This window comes from Canis lupus, chromosome 12 (genome assembly GCF_011100685.1).
Source record: "Canis lupus familiaris isolate Mischka breed German Shepherd chromosome 12, alternate assembly UU_Cfam_GSD_1.0, whole genome shotgun sequence".
Classification (NCBI taxonomy): domain Eukaryota; kingdom Metazoa; phylum Chordata; class Mammalia; order Carnivora; family Canidae; genus Canis; species Canis lupus.
Window position 1 is genome coordinate 4,200,390 of NC_049233.1, and position 17,375 is coordinate 4,217,764.

The following is a 17,375-nucleotide window of genomic DNA, read 5'->3' on the forward strand; positions in this document are numbered from 1 at the left end:
GACAGGTTTTACAGGTGTCCCCAGCATACGGATTACACTTGAAAGTGTATGAACGACATAGAATGGACGTAACTCTGGATCCAGAGGAAGAATCCTTGAGTCCTCACCCTGAGTTTCACTAAGTAGTTGTGGCCTTGGGCAGAGTTTTTCAACTATTTTTCCTAGGTTCAGTTCCTTATGTATTGAGTAAACATTTGCCTATTGGTTCGCCTGGCGGAGGCTAAGAGGGGCAGAGAGAAGATGGTGAGGTGCTCCCTCCCCAGCTCTTTCGCACAGAGCAGCAGACCGAGGTGGTTGTAAGGGCCGGGGAGGTTCTTGAGACCACTTGTCACTCCTCAGCCCGATTCCCGGAGTAGAGTTAGTCGGTGCTCAGCAAGCAATGATGAACGTGCGAAGGAAATGAATGAGAAATGGACGGGGCACTGCGCAATTGTCTAGAGAATTCCTGCAAAAAATTACAAACATGCAGCCTTTCCCATACGCTTCAAAGCACCTGCCGGAACCTGACACACTTCAGAGGGGAAGACTTTCTGGTCTCGGTGGGTGGAGAGAGAGGCGGACCGCGCACGCAGCGCAGGGAGCCAGCCCGGAGCCGCCCCCGCCCTCCGCCCGCCCCGCCCCGCCCCGCCCCGCCCCCACCCTCCGCCCGCCCCGCCCCTCGCCGCGTGCGCGCGCCCTTGTCGCCGCGCGCGCCTCGGGCCGCTGCGAGCCGGGCGGGCTGCGCGCCATCTCCGCGTCGCTCCGGGCTGGCGGCCGCGGCGCCGCGCGGGGGTTGGGCTCGCGGCGGAGCTCCCGGCGCCGGGGCAGGGGCGGGGGGGCACCATGGCGGCGGCGGCGGCGGCGGCGGCGCCATCTGGTCCCCGCGCCGCGGCGAGGTGACGGGCCGCCCCTTCCCGACTGAGGAGGCCACGGCTGCCGGCCTGCCCTCCACGCGGCCGCGGCTCCGGCATGGCCGGGATCATTAAGAAGCAGATCCTGAAGCACCTGTCCCGGTGAGAGCGCCAGCGCCGGCCCCCCGCCGTCCCGGGCCCCGTCCTCACCCTCGCCGCCCCGCCCCCCCCCCGTCCGCCCTCCTGCCGGCCCGAGCCGGGACTCGAGCTGGACCGCCCCCCGCCCCCCGCCCCCCGCCGGCCGCCGCGCCGCTCTGCCCCTCTTCGCCCCGGCCCTGCGGTGCTGGGCGCCTCTGCCCTTGCGGGGCGGGGGTGCCGGGCTTTCCCTCCACTCCCGCAGCCTCCCGACGCCTCCCGCGCTGGGTCACCCCCTCCTCGCCGCGCGCCTCCTAGACGCCCAGACGGGCCCCGGGGAGGTGAGGTCTCCCCCGGCTGCGCGCCCCCTCGTTTCCTCTCCGCGTCGCCGGCCCCTCTGCCCGCCTCTTTGCCCGCCCCACCACCCCCTCCGCTGCTTCCTCTCCTTCCTGGTACCAGCTCCGCACCAGACTCTTCATGCTCCGGCCCCTTCTAAATAACCCATTTTCTGCTCGGATTTCCAACTCCAGCACTGGTGCTCTGCCTCCGAGGAGCTCCAGCTCCTCCACTTCTTGGTTTGGCCGACCCTGTTGCTTCACCCCTGAAGTGGATACGATCCTTACACCCAGGGCCGTTCCCTGATCTCTTTTCTCTCTCCTTTGCTTCTCTTCTCGTTACACAGACTAAATGGAGAAAGGTCATGAGAGTTGGGCATAAAGTTTCAACAACCTTCCCTTTAAGATGTGGAGGATTTTTGACAGCCTGTGAAAAGAATTAACCAAGTCCACTTCTCTGCAGCCATTTATTAAGCTGTGTTATGTCTCTCAGTAGTTTTGTCGGTCAAAACCGTTTTCAGGTGTGCCTGGGTGACTGCTGACTCCTGTGCGATTTTGCAGGTTGTCAGAACCGTGTCCACAAAAATTGGAAGCAAGCCTTCCATTTCGTTTCCACTCTTTATTCCAGGCAGGTGTTGGAGATGCCTTAATACTTTTAGCCAGCCTTGTATCTCAAGGGGAGGGTGATTCTAGCCTTGTCCACGCTGCTTTCCCTGAGGTAGGAATAGGGGATTGGAGCCAGTCAACAGGGGACACAGGGGCCTTGCACTAATCTGCCTTCCTGGTGTTCTCATTGCCTCCGTGAGTGATATGTGAGACACTTTTGCTGCCACTGCATCCCTTTTTTGGCTGACACTCTGGCTTATTTACTGTTGCTTTGATTTTAGACTTTAATTAGTAATTAGATTCAGATACACCTGTTGGTTAATCACCATCCTATAAAAGTAAAAGCGAATTGGAGGCTGGAGCCAGAAGGTGCCTTCAGACCCTTTACTCTGATTGACTATCTAATAAATTCTTTCTTAGGTAGCATTCATCTGGGTGTTCCATGAATTTGGTTGTAGAAAGATTTAAAAGTAGGACTAGTGATTGTGAAATTGTATAGAAAATTTAAAGGAAAACTGTTCATTTGAATAGAGTCAGAGCATTTTAGGATTTAGAGATGATCTAAGCTAACATAGCGTTGTGTTTTAGAGTCCAGACTCTTTCTGGTTTACTTTCTTCAATTGTAAAATGAGGATAATAATAATCTAACTCACAGGGTTATTATTTTTTTAAAGATTTTTTATTTATTTATTTGAGAAAGATAGAACATGAGTAGGGGGAGGGCTAGAGAGAGAGGGAGAAGCAGACTTCCTGCTGAACAGGGAGCCCAGCTCAGGCTCGATCCCAGGACCCCAGGATCATGACCTGAGTAGAAGGCAAGCACTTACTTAACCCACTGAGCCACCCAGGTGCCCCTCAAAGTGTTATTTTGAGGGTTACATGAATAAATATATGTAAAGACTTAGCACAGTGCCTAGCACATAGAAAGTGCCCAATAAAACAGGAGCTATAGTTATTTTTGGGGCTACCACTTGTTTGACAGTTTGATATAAGCCATAGACTTCTCCAGAAAAATCCACATATGCAAATAGGTAGTTTTTTATGTAAATTCTGGGGGAGAGTTTTGAACTTCAACATTACATGCCTGAATCCTGCAAGGCATCCTGGAACTAGGTGAAGAACCCCCGACTAGTTCCACTCCCTCATTTTATGTCTGAAGAAACTAAAGCCTAAAAAGGATAAACAACTTGCCCAAGTTGCAATGGAAGGTAAGGTAGTGAAAAAGAACCTAGCTTTTTTTTTTTTTCTTTCTTTCTTTTTGTTTTAAAGATTTTATTATTTTTAAGTAATCTCTATACCCAATCCAGGGTTCGAAATCATAGACCTGAGATCGAATTGCTCTTTCCACCGACTAAGCCAGGCACCCCTAGAACGTAGGTTTCTAATTCTGGTATGTTTTCCCCTTTAGTGCACATGTATTCTCTGCATTCGCTATGAGTATAGAGTTTTTAAGGGAAAATTTTAATATGATTTCTTTGGGAGAAATTTCTGGTTTCCTCAGTGTTGTGTGGTTGACTGAGGAGGAAGAGGAAGAGAAGGTTATTTTGGGCTGCAGCATCAGGGCTCCGGGAAAAGGTGGTAGGACATGGACCTGGAAGATGGACGGTCAAACTCTTTGGGCCTTTCTATTTGTTTATCCTGGAAAAATGGCCTAATCATGTATGACATTTGTATCTCTGTATGGTCTCTATGATACCTACAGAGGCTGGCCCACCTGGGGCGGAATTATAGCTTCCTTGGCTTGCCAAATCTCATGGGGAAAGAGAAGAGAAGGTATATGGAGTTACTATGTTAAATAAACATTTGTAGGTGTTTAATAATTACTTGATGATGATAGTGCCACTTGACCTGGAGGAGAGTGTTTTAACAGCAGGAAGGATATCCCAGTGACTCTCGTGTTTAATTTTGGTCATGAAGTTTCGGACATTACTAATGTTTTGTTGGAATGCATCTTCGTTAGTAGTATTCTGGTAAACAAGATTGGAGGGAGGTGGTCTTCAAGATATTTTCTTTAAGTTCCTGCACTAGGCCCAGGCCCTGATCTGGGCACCGGGGATTCAGCAGGGAAGAAATATAAACATCTTTTAAGGGCTTTAACCTATCGTTTGGATGACTACTGTGTAGTACAAGTAGCTGCAATGCACAGTATTCTTTTAAATAGACCCAGGAAGAGACCTTTGCTTAGAAACCAAAGTAATCATTTAAAAAATAGCCAAAATTGATTTTTCACTAAGTTGGATTATTCTTGTTTTAGCTTACCTTAACTAATGACCTTTCGTAAGAAGAAATGTGATTGATTGTCAAGTAAGTCAAGGGACTAAGGCTCATGGGAAGAGTGTGGACTCTGGAGCCAGAGAAGCCTGATTCACCCTCCAGCTCTGCCACTTAATGAACAGGTCAGCCTTTCTGAGCCTTAGTTTTCTTATCCATGAAAGATGAGAATAAGGAAGAATGTTACGTAGCTAGCAAAGTTTTTTGAGAATTAGGGATAAAGTATTTATTATAATACTTTATAGCATATAAGTAGCATGTAAGTAGGGTTTAATAAAGAGTAGCTATTATAACATGACTAGAGAAGTTAGGGACACTGCCATGGTGTTATTGACAGTAACCTACCTGACTGGCTTTTTTAGAAACCTACCAGAAGTCTTGATTATTTAAATAGCAGCAGGAAATGTGACTCTAAGTGACAGAAACACAGCTGATAGACATGATAGATATTTTAAAGACATAAGTATTTGGTGAAATCCAGAAGCATACAATATTTCAGAGTCCTCTTGGAGGATAAGAGAGCCTGCTGTGAGCTCAGCCCTCTTAGTTCCTGATCAGTGCCTCCCTTCATTATTATTTTTCATCCTGAAGAGATCTTCATGGCCAGCTGCCAGTGAACAGAGGGGAGCTACAGGCTCAGAGAGGCTGACTGCTAGCCCCGGGTCTGTGTAGGGAAAGATTTGCAGGAGTAGTCTCAACTTCTAGGTCATGCCTCTTTGTACTAGACTTTATTTATTATCACCTTCATTTCCTAAATAATTATTTTGTTCATTTCCTAGTGATGGTCAAATCATATATGTTTTTGTTTCCCTTCTGCATTTTTTTGTGTTGCTTCAGAATAAAGCTTTTTTTTTCTTAGCAAATAATAATAACCAACTGCAAATAAGCACTTTACATGTCTTATGATGATGTAACTCTCAGACTAATCTTATGAGGTAGTTACTAGTCCTACTTTATAGTTGAAGAAATGAAGCACAGAGAGGTTAAGCAACTTGCCCCAAATCATAACTATTAAGTGGTGGAACTGAGATTCATATATAAACACTTCAATTCTCTTTATGACTCTGCTGCTGTTTGCTTCTCATCTACTGAATATACTCTTGCCACCAGCATCCATGTGAAGAAACGATATTGCCAGCAGCTATGAAGCCTTCTTGTGTCTTCTTCTGTCATTATCTTTACTGAGGGATGACCACTGTCCTGAGTTCTAACAACACATATTAGTTTTGTCTGTTTTTGTACTTCATATAAGTGGAATCATATCGTATGTATGCTTCTATGTCTGGCTTCTTTAGCCCAACATTATTTTTGTGAGATCAATCCCTATTGTTGAATTAAGTTGTAGATCCTGCGTTTTTATTGCTGTATGGCATTCTATTATGTGAATATACCTCAATTTATTTATATAATGTACTACTGATGGACATTTGGTTAGTTTCCCAGTTTAGGGCTCTCATGAATAGTGCTGCTAGGAACATTCTAGTATATATTCTTTGATGAACAAGTATACACGTATCTGTTGGGAATATACATAGGAGTGGAATTTCTGGATTATAGGATATGTATATGTTACATTTTAATAGATACTATTTTTTTTTAAAGATTTTATTTTTATTTATTCATGATAGTCACAGAGAGAGAGAGAGAGAGGCAGAGACACAGGCAGAGGGAGAAGCAGGCTCCATGCACCGGGAGCCTGACGTGGGACTCGATCCCGGGTCCCCAGGATCGCGCCCTGGGCCAAAGGCAGGCGCCAAACCGCTGTGCCACCCAGGGATCCCTAATAGATACTATTAAACAGTTTTCCAAAGTGGCTATACTAATTTGCTCTTCCACTGAAAGTGTTTGAGAGTTCTGCTTACTCTTCATCCTTGCCAACACTTGGTATTTTTCATCTGTTTCATTTTAGCCATTCTGGTGGATGTGTTTTGAAAATTTATTTACTTCAGCAGTAAACCAGATGGCCACTTTGTTTTTGCCTCTGTTTAGTTTTAAAATTCTGATTTATTTGTAAATTTTAGTCACAAGCAAATGTCGGAACACTGAAAACAAGATCTTTTTGGAGCAATGTTCAAATTAAGCAGGTTCAATAAAAATAATTAGGGTAATTTATAACTACAAACCCATAACATTTTTTTTTTTTTTTTTGAGATTTACTTATTCATTTCAGAGAGGAAAGAGAGAGCATTCACGGGGTGGGGAGAAGAGCAGAGGGAGAGAAAACTCAAGCAGACTCCATGCTGAGTGCAGAGCCTGATCTGGGGCTTGATTTCACAACCCATGAGATCACTACCTATGACATCACCACCTGAACCAAAACCAAAAGTTGGGCATTTAACCAACTGCGCCACACAGGCACCCCTAGCCCATAACATTTCTTACTTGGAATGGATCTGAGGCTTAGTTCCCTGTCAAAATAGCTGTCATGTACATTAAGAAAAAGGGGGTGCTATTCTTCAGGCATTTGGGTTTTTGTTAAATATTTGGTCTGCAGACTATCCTGGATATGAAATAGTTACACTCAGTTCTGTAAGCTGGGCACCCCATTTGCATAAATTTTTTTTATCTTTACTAAAGAAACTAAAGAAACTAAAATTTGAATTTCATAGCTTTTGTATTACAATCTTTACACCTTTCTAGGGTCTATTGTAAGATGTTGTCTCACATCTTAAAAGGTAGCATTTAAAAGCAATACAGATTCAAAGCAGTGCTTGTATATGTATCTGACACACAACAGCTTAATGTGTGGTGCACAAAGAATGAAATTACCTGCTTTGAAAAATTGATTGAGAGGCACATCAATGTAGCAGAAAAAACTAGGACTTCATGAAGAACATTTTCCAGTATTTATGGGAGCCCCATACTCCAGTAGAGTCAATCAGTATCTATAGTAAAGGGGAAAACTTAGGTGTAAAGTAATACACATTAGAATTTAGGTAAAAGATAGGTTGTTTGTACCTTTTTGCCATAGAACATTGATGGTGAGAAGTCAGTATGTTTAAGTCTCTTACTTATGGATGTAGTATGTTCTCAGATTCTAAACTTGGTATTTGGAGTGTGTATTCCAGTAGAAATAGTGTATTAAATGTTGACTAGGTTTCAAGTTAGTCCGCAAAACCCATAATGGGTTAACTATAATATCAGCTCAGTAGATGGAGTTCTGGGTCTTGGTTGTTAGGGAAACATTTGAAGGAAGGGTGGAGGTGAAGGAGAGGAAGAAAAACGTTTTTTCTCTCCCATTTCTTGGAGTAAGATCTTTTAGATTATTGAGATCATTTTATCTCAGCAAGGAGTTTTTATGCTTGTGATTAAGGGGTGTGACCAGCATTTAGTCAGCAGGCTTGAGATGCTGATATCCAGTTTGCTGAATAATCTCACACAAAGAAGCATTGTCCTTTGTCATTTTTGAATTTTGAATATTTGTTTGATGTATAGGTGAATTACCCGTTTATGTAAACCTAGAATCTAATTCTGTTGTAATAAACACACAATATTGTAAGCTTTAAACTATAGTGAATGTTCTAGACAGCAGCTACCATGAGGGAAAATTGTTTTGAACTTTACCAAATGTTTGTCATTATTTTAGAAAATATTGTTACTCTGGGCAGCACCGCTCGTGGAATTGAATCTGTTAGGGTTGAGAAACACCAATTTACACTAAATTTTGCAACACTTGAAGTTTGCTCTTGATATACTCTCTCTTCCCTTGATGTCTCTTTCCTACCTCTTAAAGCCCTCCTCATGGACCCCATCACCCCAATTCTTCCCTTAGCCCTCCTCACTTTTACACCAAAATTCCCAGTTCTTTAGGTTATATGATTTCAGCTAAGTCAGCAGGGGATATGGAGATAGTATTTTTGGAGCAGGAATGCTACTCTAATTAGACCAATTCTAATTCAGAATATGTCCCACAGGGTCAGCTTTCTTAAGTTACAGTTACTTTCATAGCTTTTAAATCCACAGATGCTCTGGAAGTTCCCAGTTTGCTTTTAGTTTTCCAAAAATGGTTTCTAATTGGAACCATTCTATTTGGGATGGAGCAGGGGGCTGGGCAGCCATTTGTGGCATGTATGAGCCCTTTGAAAGTTGGAGAATTCCAATATATAGAAAATCCAGATAAGAGTTGGCTAATTTCATTCAAGCTGAGTGTTTCCAGCCCTCTGGTTTAGTGCTTTCTCAGGCAGACCTGAAAACATGTATTTCCCTTTTCTAAGAGAAATCTGTTTTTATTTTCTATTTCTCTTTATTTACTTCTTTCTTTCTCTCTCTTTGAAGTCTATGAAAGAAGGGTCTGCAGTTCAGGAATACATTTCATTTGAGAATTATGTCTTACTAGATTGATGGGAAGTTACAGGCATGGATGGCAGTGTATTATGAGATACCCTTTTCCTGAACCTCAGCAGAGTCCTCGTTGTCTCCCTTCCTTTCAGGTGGAGTTGGCTGTGGCTCCTTAGTTCTCTGAGCCCACAGGAGAGTTTCCTCAGTCTCTTTGAGGAAGATTTGCTGCAAGATAGTTGGATGGTCAGCTGCAGTTGGTGTGTCAGCCATTCTCAAAGGGAGTCTAGCCTTCCCCCAAATAGCCCCATACTCTGGGCTGCCTTTGGGGACTCTGTTTCTGAGACCATTTATTCATTGATTCTATCAGGAAACTTTACTGACCACCTTAATTTTATGGTAAGAGCACTAACAACTCGAAAACAAATGAGAAAAGATTCCCTTTCAGGGACTCCGCTGCCTAAAGTAATAGACCTGTAAACAGCCCAGTAAGGCATTAAGAAGTACCTGTGGAGCCTGGTGGGGGGGCACAGGTAGTCAGGGGCTGAAAGGTGATGCCAGGCAGAGGGAGTTACATGAGTAATGGTACAGAGTTGAGAAACACTAGGGGATCTTTAAGAGACTACATATGGTTCTGTGTCACTTGTATGTAGGATTTGAGGGTGGAACATAGCTAGAGATAATATTGGAAAGATAGAGGCTGAATCATAGATGCCTGTAAACTATGTATAGGCATCTAGATATGGCTCAGCTTGTTCTCTATTCCCATTGATCTGGGTCTTAGGCAACTGAAACTTCTCCAAAACTCTGTGATTCTGTTCACTTTGTTAAAAGTGAGAGAAATGGAGGAAAAAGAGAGATGGTATAGTGTAGTTAAGGCTGCAAGTTCTTGAGTCATGCTACTTGATTTTGAATCCTGGCTTGCTATGATCTTGGATAAGTTATTTAACATTTCTATGCTTCAGTTCTCTCCTCTATAAAATGGAGATAATAGTTGTCTTTTATATCATAGGGTCATTGAGAGAAGTAAATTAATTAAAAATGTATATTAAAGTACTTATTAGGATCATGTTTGGAATAAAGTAAGCAACCATTAAATGTTAGCTACTATTTTATTTTATTTTATTTTATTTTATTTTATTTATTTTTTTTAAATAATACATTTATTTTTTATTGGTGTTCAATTTGCCAACATACAGAATAACACCCAGTGCTCATCCCGTCAAGTGCCCCCCTCAGTGCCTGTCACCCATTCTCCCCCACCCCCCGCCCTCCTCCCCTTCCACCACCCCTAGTTCGTTTTCCAGAGTTAGGAGTCTTTATGTTCTGTCTCCTGTTAGCTACTATTTTAAAAATAGTTTTTGTTCTCAGAGAAATATCATCCTTCTTTTTCATTTTCCTGTTTATTTTTTTATTATAAAAGCTTCTAGACAGAGCTTTTAGAATATACTAATCTCTCTCTCTCCTTAAAAACCTTGCACTTTCTAATTGTCTCCAACAGGAAGGGTATGCCTTCTACTTCAGCTTCACAGATAAATTTATTTCCGTGTTTACATATGACAATTCTTTTTATTTTTTATTTTTTTTTACATATGACAATTCTTTTTTTTTAAATCATTTTTTAAATTTTTTTAAATTTTTATTTATTTATGATAGTCACAGAGAGAGAGAGAGAGAGGCAGAGACATAGGCAGAGGGAGAAGCAGGCTCCATGCACCGGGAGCCTGATGTGGGATTCGATCCCGGGTCTCCAGGATCGCGCCCTGGGCCAAAGGCAGGCGCCAAACCGCTGCGCCACCCAGGGATCCCACATATGACAATTCTTAAACCTGGTTTAACACGTCTGGTTTATCAGAGTATTATAGTTGGTTTACAGTGTGTGAAAGAATGTGGATGGATTGTTGGATATGCCCTTTAGTTCATTCCATCTGTTCGACAATTATCATTTATTTGCTCTGTATTATCAATAAACATTGATTAAGCATTCTTATCCTAGACTTTGTGCCAGACACAGATCTAAATGAAACAGTTCTAGCTTTTGAAGAACACATCGTCCTTCTTGGAGTTAGAGACCTTCATTTTTATTTTAAGCTCTTTGTTTCCTCCACAGCTACTTATATGATTTGTACCTATTTATTTAAGTGAGTGAATGTGCTACTATCTTAGGTATTTGTTCATTGAATGATCTCTGCAGGGGAAACTACTCAAAGGTTTGCCAGGGCTTTTCTTTCACCATTGGATGTGAAAGATGGCTCATTTTGAGGAGTCTTTGCACCCCCCCGGTCCCTCCCCCCTCCACTTTTTAAAAGTAGGCTCCATGCCCAGTTTCAATCCCAGTGTGGGGCTTGAACTCACAACCCTGAGATCAAGACCTGATCTGAAATTAAGAGTCAGATACATAACCAGCTGAGCCACCTAGATGCCCCAGAGCAGTCTCTGCCTCTTAAATAAGCTATGTTAGGGCCAGTTCTGCTCAAAAATTAAAGACAGCCTTGTGTATGCAATCTTTTTTCCTCAGTTTCCTCCTTGAGCAATTTCCAAAGCTCAGATAATTTATATGCCATACTTCCCTAAATAATTGACGCTATGCCATGAAGAAATATGTTAACATTCAGTATTGAATAACCAACAATATCTGTTAGAACGGTCCTTTTCTGAGCATTAACAACTACAGTTTCTTTTTTTTTTTTAAGACTTTATTTGAAAGAGAGCACAAAAGGGGCAGAGGGAGAGACAGAGGGAGAAGCAGACTCCCCACTGAGCAGGGAGCCTGATATGGGTCTTGATCCCAGGACCCTGAGATCATGACTTGAGCCGAAGGCAGACACTTAATTGAGTGAGCCACCCAGGTGCCCAAGTATTCAGTTCCAGAAGAAGACTGGCTTGAGACACATGGCTGGTACAGTTGTGTAGCATGTGACTCTTGATTTTGGGGTTGTGAATTCGAGTCCCATGTTGAGCATAAAGATTACTTTGAAAAAAATAAAATCTTAAAAAAAAAAAAAAAAAAAAAGACTGGCTCAAACCAGAGTATTAGGACTTCAGCTAAATAGGCTAAGTTTTAGCAAGATTCCAGGCTTATGGAAGGGAATTAGAATGTTCATCAGGTTACTGTTGAGCATTAAGGAAAGCGCGCTTCACAGTCTCCAGAACGTCAACTGGCCTAGTATTGGAATGGGAAGTTAGGGTAAATGGCAGTGCTTCAAGTCATTGGCTACATAACTACTGTGGATGTGGGGAAATTTGTATAATTGGTTACAGTGTAGAGAGTGTAAATCAGTATCATACTTATAGGGAGAAATTTGGCAATATATGTTAAAATGTAAAATGTACAATTTTACTTTTATGAATTCATCCTACAGAAGGAACCAAACAAGTGAGCAAAACCTAGAAGGCTATTTAGTGAAATTAATGTAAAAGAGCAATCAGTAGGGACTTTATTAAATAAATTATGATATTCCATACAGAGGAGTTGCTTGTAAATAACTTTCCAATTATTTTTGTCAATTATTAAAAAGTACTTAAAAATTTGACAGTATAAAATGCCCAAGATATATTGTTTATTGAAAATAAACACAAGTTTTAAAAGAGTATGTATGGAATAATTCTATTTTATATATCTATCTAGATATATAATTACTTCCATGTATTGGAAATTCATCTTTTCCTTTATACCTTTATATATTGTTTCAATTTTTTTATGGTAAACACTTCACCAGCAGATCAAGACGGTGATTTCTCTATTACTGTCTGTCATACTGTTTTGAGATGGTACATTTGTGCACATCTAGTCATATGTATTTTTTGGTAACTCACATCATGGTTGCCTCTTGGGATATAATACCACTGAGATTTAGTGGAAAGGGTTCTCCTAGTAATATAGGTATATCTTATATTGATCTAGCTCTTTCTCAGATAAAAGTTATGAACTCTGGACAGTATGTAAAAAAATAACTAGTTGAAGACATTGGAAAGTGACCAAATCAGGCAGAAATTGATAGGAAACTTGAAAGATGGGAATTGTACTGGCATGCTTCTCATTTGTACAATTCTTTTGCCTGAGGATACTCCCCAGTTTGTCATGGTGGGTGGTGGCTAGAACTCAAGCAAAAGTCTATAGTTTTATAGTTTGGGGAGTTGGAGGATTGAGTTTAGGACTAAAAGAGGGACTGGAGAATGAGGGGAGAATTCTCAGAAAGGAGGGAACAACAGAAAAGGGAGTCCTAAAATCTGCTTTTAAATTCTGTCGAAATCCTTGGCATGCATGGGGAAAGGCTTCATGGAGCCTAGAAAAGGGGTAGTTGGAAAGGTGAATGAATTGAGTTGAGATTTAGCTGTTGCCCCTTGTGGGGGAGACAGAGTTTGGAGTATGAATCTAGCCAAGTTAATTTCCCAGTAGAATAAAATTCATTCTTCAGAGGCTGATAGACAGAATTTGGAATCCTAATAATGTTCAGTATACAATAATAAATGACTAGATGTGCAATGAAGGAAAATACGACTCATTGTTGAGAATGGCTGTCAATAGAAATTGACTCCAAGGTGACTCATATTGGAATTTTCAGACAAGAACATTAAACTTGGTATTAATAAATGAACAGGTGGAGAATCTCAGCAGAGAAGTGGGAACTATAAAAAGAACCAAATGTAAAATCTAGAACTTGAAAGTATAATATCTGAAATGAAAAATTTATTAGATGTGCTTAACAGCAGATTGGAGATAGCTAAAGAAAGAGTTGGTGGACTTGAAAACAGAGTAGCAGGAATTATCCACTCTGAAGAGAAAAAAAGATTAAAAAACGAAAACAGCCACAATGACTGTGGGGCATTATTAATATATACATAATTGGAGTCCTAGTGGTAAAAGAGAAGACATCTGGCAGACTGTATTTTCCAAAGATGGCTGCAACAGTAGCTACTATCCTACATGTTCCTCTCTTGGCCAATAGAATCTAGTTGGAAATGACATCCATGCTACACAGAGCAACCTTATGTAAGTGCTCCAGTTAATAGCCCTGGCTTTTAAGACGTTTCAGCCCAGGAACCAACAATGTGAGTGAGGAAGCCACTAGGTGATCCCAGCTGCCAGTCATTCGTTGGTGTCCCAGATGAGGCCCCAGAATTCATGAATCAGAGTAAAGCTATCTCAGTTGTTCCTTGGATGAATTTCTAATGCATAAAGCCTGTGAACTTAATAAAATGCTTACTGTTATATGGAGCTAGGTTTGGAGTGATTTGTTATGCTGTAGTAGATAACTAAAACAAGACAAAAATATTTGAAGAAACAATGGCTGACAACTAAGCAATAAAAAGATTTAAAAATGAGCAAAGGATCTGAATAGACATTTCTTTAAAGAATATGCATAAATAGCCACAAATATATGAAAAGACACTCAACATTATCAGCCATCAAGGAAATGCAGATCAAAATTAAAATGGCTACAAGGATGACTGATAAAAAAGATAATATAATAGTGTTGGTGAAGATAGAGAGAAATAATAACAAATGTTGGTGAGGATGTGGAGCAACTGGAACTCTCAAACACTGCTGATAGGGCTATAACCTGGTGTGGCCACTTAGGAAAACAGCAGGGCAGGTCCTCAAAAAGTAAAATGGAGTTACCATTTTACCCAGCAATTCACTCCTACATATATACCCCAAAGAAATAAAAGCATATGTCCACACAAGGACTTGTACTTGCACGTTCATAGCATCGTTATTCATAATATCCCCAAAGTGGAAACAACCCATATGGCCATCAGCTGATGAATGGATAAACAAAATGTGGACTATCCATACAATGGAATATTTTTTACCATAAAAAAGAAAGAAGTGCTGATTCCTGTTACAACATGGATGAACCTTAAAAATGTGCTAAATGAAAGAAGCTAGTCACAAGAGACCACATATTATGTAATTCTATTTATATTAGAAAATATATAGAGACAGAAAATAGAATAATGGTTACCAGATTAGGGGAAATAGGGAAAATGGGGATGATAGCTGAAGGGTAGTTTTTTTTTTTTTTTTGGAAGAGGGTAATGAGAACATTCTAAAATAGATTAAGCTTATGGTTGCACATCTCTGTGAGTATACTAAAAGCCATTGAATTGTACATTTTAAATGTGTATATAGCATGTGAATTTCAGTAGAGCTGTTACTAAGAAATAAGAGCTAAAAGTTCCAAGTTTGGTGAAAAACATTTATAGAATCCAAGAAGCTCAGTCAACCCTAAGCAGGATGGATGCAATGAAGACTACTCCAGGCACATCATAGTCATGTTGCTAAAAACTAAAAGAGAAAAACTTAGGAGCAGCCAAAGGAAAATGATTTATCACATAAAGGAGAACAGTGTTCTAAATTAATGGCTCACTTCTCATTGATAACAACGGAGGCAAGAAGACAATGGAATGATATCTTTAAAATGCTGAAAGAAGCTTTCAACCTAGAATTCCATATCCAGCTTAAATGATTTTTAAAAATGGGAAGTAAAGGCATTTTTAGACATATGAAAACTGAGAGAATCCTAGCAGTACAAGAGATAATGAAGAAAGTTCTTCATTTTGAAGAGAATTGATACCAGAGGGAAGTTTGGATCTTTAGGAAAGTGAAGAATGCTGGAAATGTAGGTGTAAAAGACTATATGTATATTTTTTATTCTCAGTTTCTTTAAAAGTCAAGACTTAGGTCTAACACTATTTTGTGGGTCTGTAACATATGTACAGTAGTCCCCGTTATCCACAGTTTTGCTTTCCATGGTTTCAGTTTTCTGTGGTCAACTGCAGTCTAGAAGCAGATTATCCTCCTGACATATCAAAAGGACAGTAGTAGCCTGACACGTGTCATAGTACCTATGTCAGTCACCTTACTTCAACTCATCCCATAGCCATTTTATCATTTTACATCATCACAAGAAGAGTGAGTACAGTAAGATATTTTGAGAGAGAGAACACATTCACATAACTTTTATTACAGTGTATATAGTTCTATTTTATTATTGTTAATCTCTTTGCCTAATTTATAAATTAAACTTTATAATAGTTCTGTATGAAAAAAACCCCAGTATATATAGGATTTAGTATATTTCAGGCATTAATTACAACATGCCTGCAATTTCAGGCATCCACTGGAGGTTTTGAGATGTAGCCCTTGTGGATAAAGGGGGACTACTGTAATATATATGACAGTTATAGTCCAAAAGTTGAAGGGAAATAAAGAACTATTTTGTTGCAAAGGTTCTTACATTTTTATGTGAAGTATTACAATATTAACTGTGAGTAGATTGTGATAAGTTAAGTTTGCATATTGTATCCCTAGAGCAGTCTCTCCGTCTCTCTCACACACATGTATAAAGATGTATAGCTAAAAAGTATGTAAAATAATTACGATGAAATGCTAAAAATAATTAGGTTAACCTAAAAAGAAGGCAGCAAAGGAGGAATAGAGGGGAAAAAATCAAATGAAACAGAATGAATGATAAACCAAAATCCAGCCAGTAAAAAGAATTACATTAAGTGTAAGTGAATTGACCACTCCAATTTAATGGCATAGGTTGTCAGACTGGATGAAAGATAAACAGGTTGAAAGTGAGAGGATGAAAAAAGGTACACCACCATGTGAACAGTAAGCACAAGAATGCTGGAGTGGCTATATTATCATCAGACAAAGTAGACTTCAAGACAAAGTTTACTACTAGAGATAAACATTTCACAGTAAAAGGATCATTTCATTAGAAACACAGTCATTAATGTATATGAGCTTAATAAAAGTTTCAATACATATGAAACAAGGAGCACCTAGATGGCTCAGTTGTTTAAGTGTCTGACTCTTGATTTCAGCTCAGGTCATGGTCTCAGGGTCATGAGATCAAGCCCTGCATCCGGCACTATGCTCATGGAGAGGGTCTGCTTAAAATTCTCTCTCCTCTCCCTCTGTCCCTACTCCCTGCTCACACTTGCACATGTGCTCTCTCTCTCTCTTTCTAAAATGAATAAAATCTTTAAGAAAGAACAGTTAAAAAAATAACACACGAAACAAAATTAAACAATTAAAAGCAGAAAAGGGCAAAGCCACAATTACAGTTGGGTGTTTTTAATACTCTTCTCTCGGTAGTTGATAGAACAACTTGAAAAATATCAATAAAGATACAGAAGATCTGGGGTGCCTGGGGGGCTCAGTTGCTTAGGCATCTGCCTTTGGCTTAGGTCATAATCCCAGTGTCCTAGGATCAAGCCTTGTGGGGCTCTGCTCAGTGGTGAAGCTGCTTTTCTCTCTCCTCCTCTTCCCTCTCCCCTGCTTGTGCTCTCTGTCTTATTCTCTCTCAAATAAATAAAATCTTTAAGACAAAACAAAAAATGTTTATTAAAAAAAGATGTAGAAGATCTGAATAACATGCATTGCCTTGCCTAATTGACATTTATAGAACACTGCACATAACAACTGAAGAATAAATATATGTTCTTTTTCAAGTGTACAGGGAATGTTCACCAAAATAGACAATACATTAAACTATAAAATATGTCTCAACACATTTCAAAATATTGAGAAGTTACATAGTGTATTCCCTAACTGAAGTATGGAATTTAATTAAAAATCAATACCAATAAGATAACTGGAAAGGGCTGCAAATTTGGAATATTTATTTATTTTTAAAGTTTTTATTTACCTATTTGAGAGAGAGCACAAGTGAGGGGCAGCGAGAGGGGGAAGCAGGCTCTACACTGAACAGGGAGTGCAGCTTGGGGCTCAAGGACCCAGGGATCACAACCTGAGCTGAAGGCAGACACTTAACTGACTGAGCCACCCAGGCACCCCCAAATTTGGAATATTTAAAATAACATTTCTAAATAACTGATGATCAAAGAAAAACATTATAAAAGAAATTAGAAAATATTTCTAGCTAGTTGGCAATAAAAATTCAAC

The 17,375-nt window shown here is 40.3% G+C and overlaps 1 protein-coding gene across 3 annotated transcripts in view; it reads left to right on the forward strand.

Annotated features, from left to right (window-relative positions):
• Window positions 1–841: 841 nt before the first annotated feature.
• Window positions 842–17,375, forward strand: part of UHRF1BP1 (UHRF1 binding protein 1) — a 63,989-nt gene continuing 47,455 nt past the window's right edge. For 2 of the 3 annotated variants that reach the window (XM_038553798.1, XM_038553800.1), the window contains exon 1: window positions 842–992. In XM_038553798.1, the coding sequence (XP_038409726.1) occupies window positions 949–992 (44 nt within the window). In that variant the 5' untranslated portion in view covers window positions 842–948. Of the gene's footprint in view, window positions 993–4,160; window positions 4,303–17,375 lie in introns of those variants that run through there. The other variant, XM_038553799.1, reaches the window with a different exon arrangement.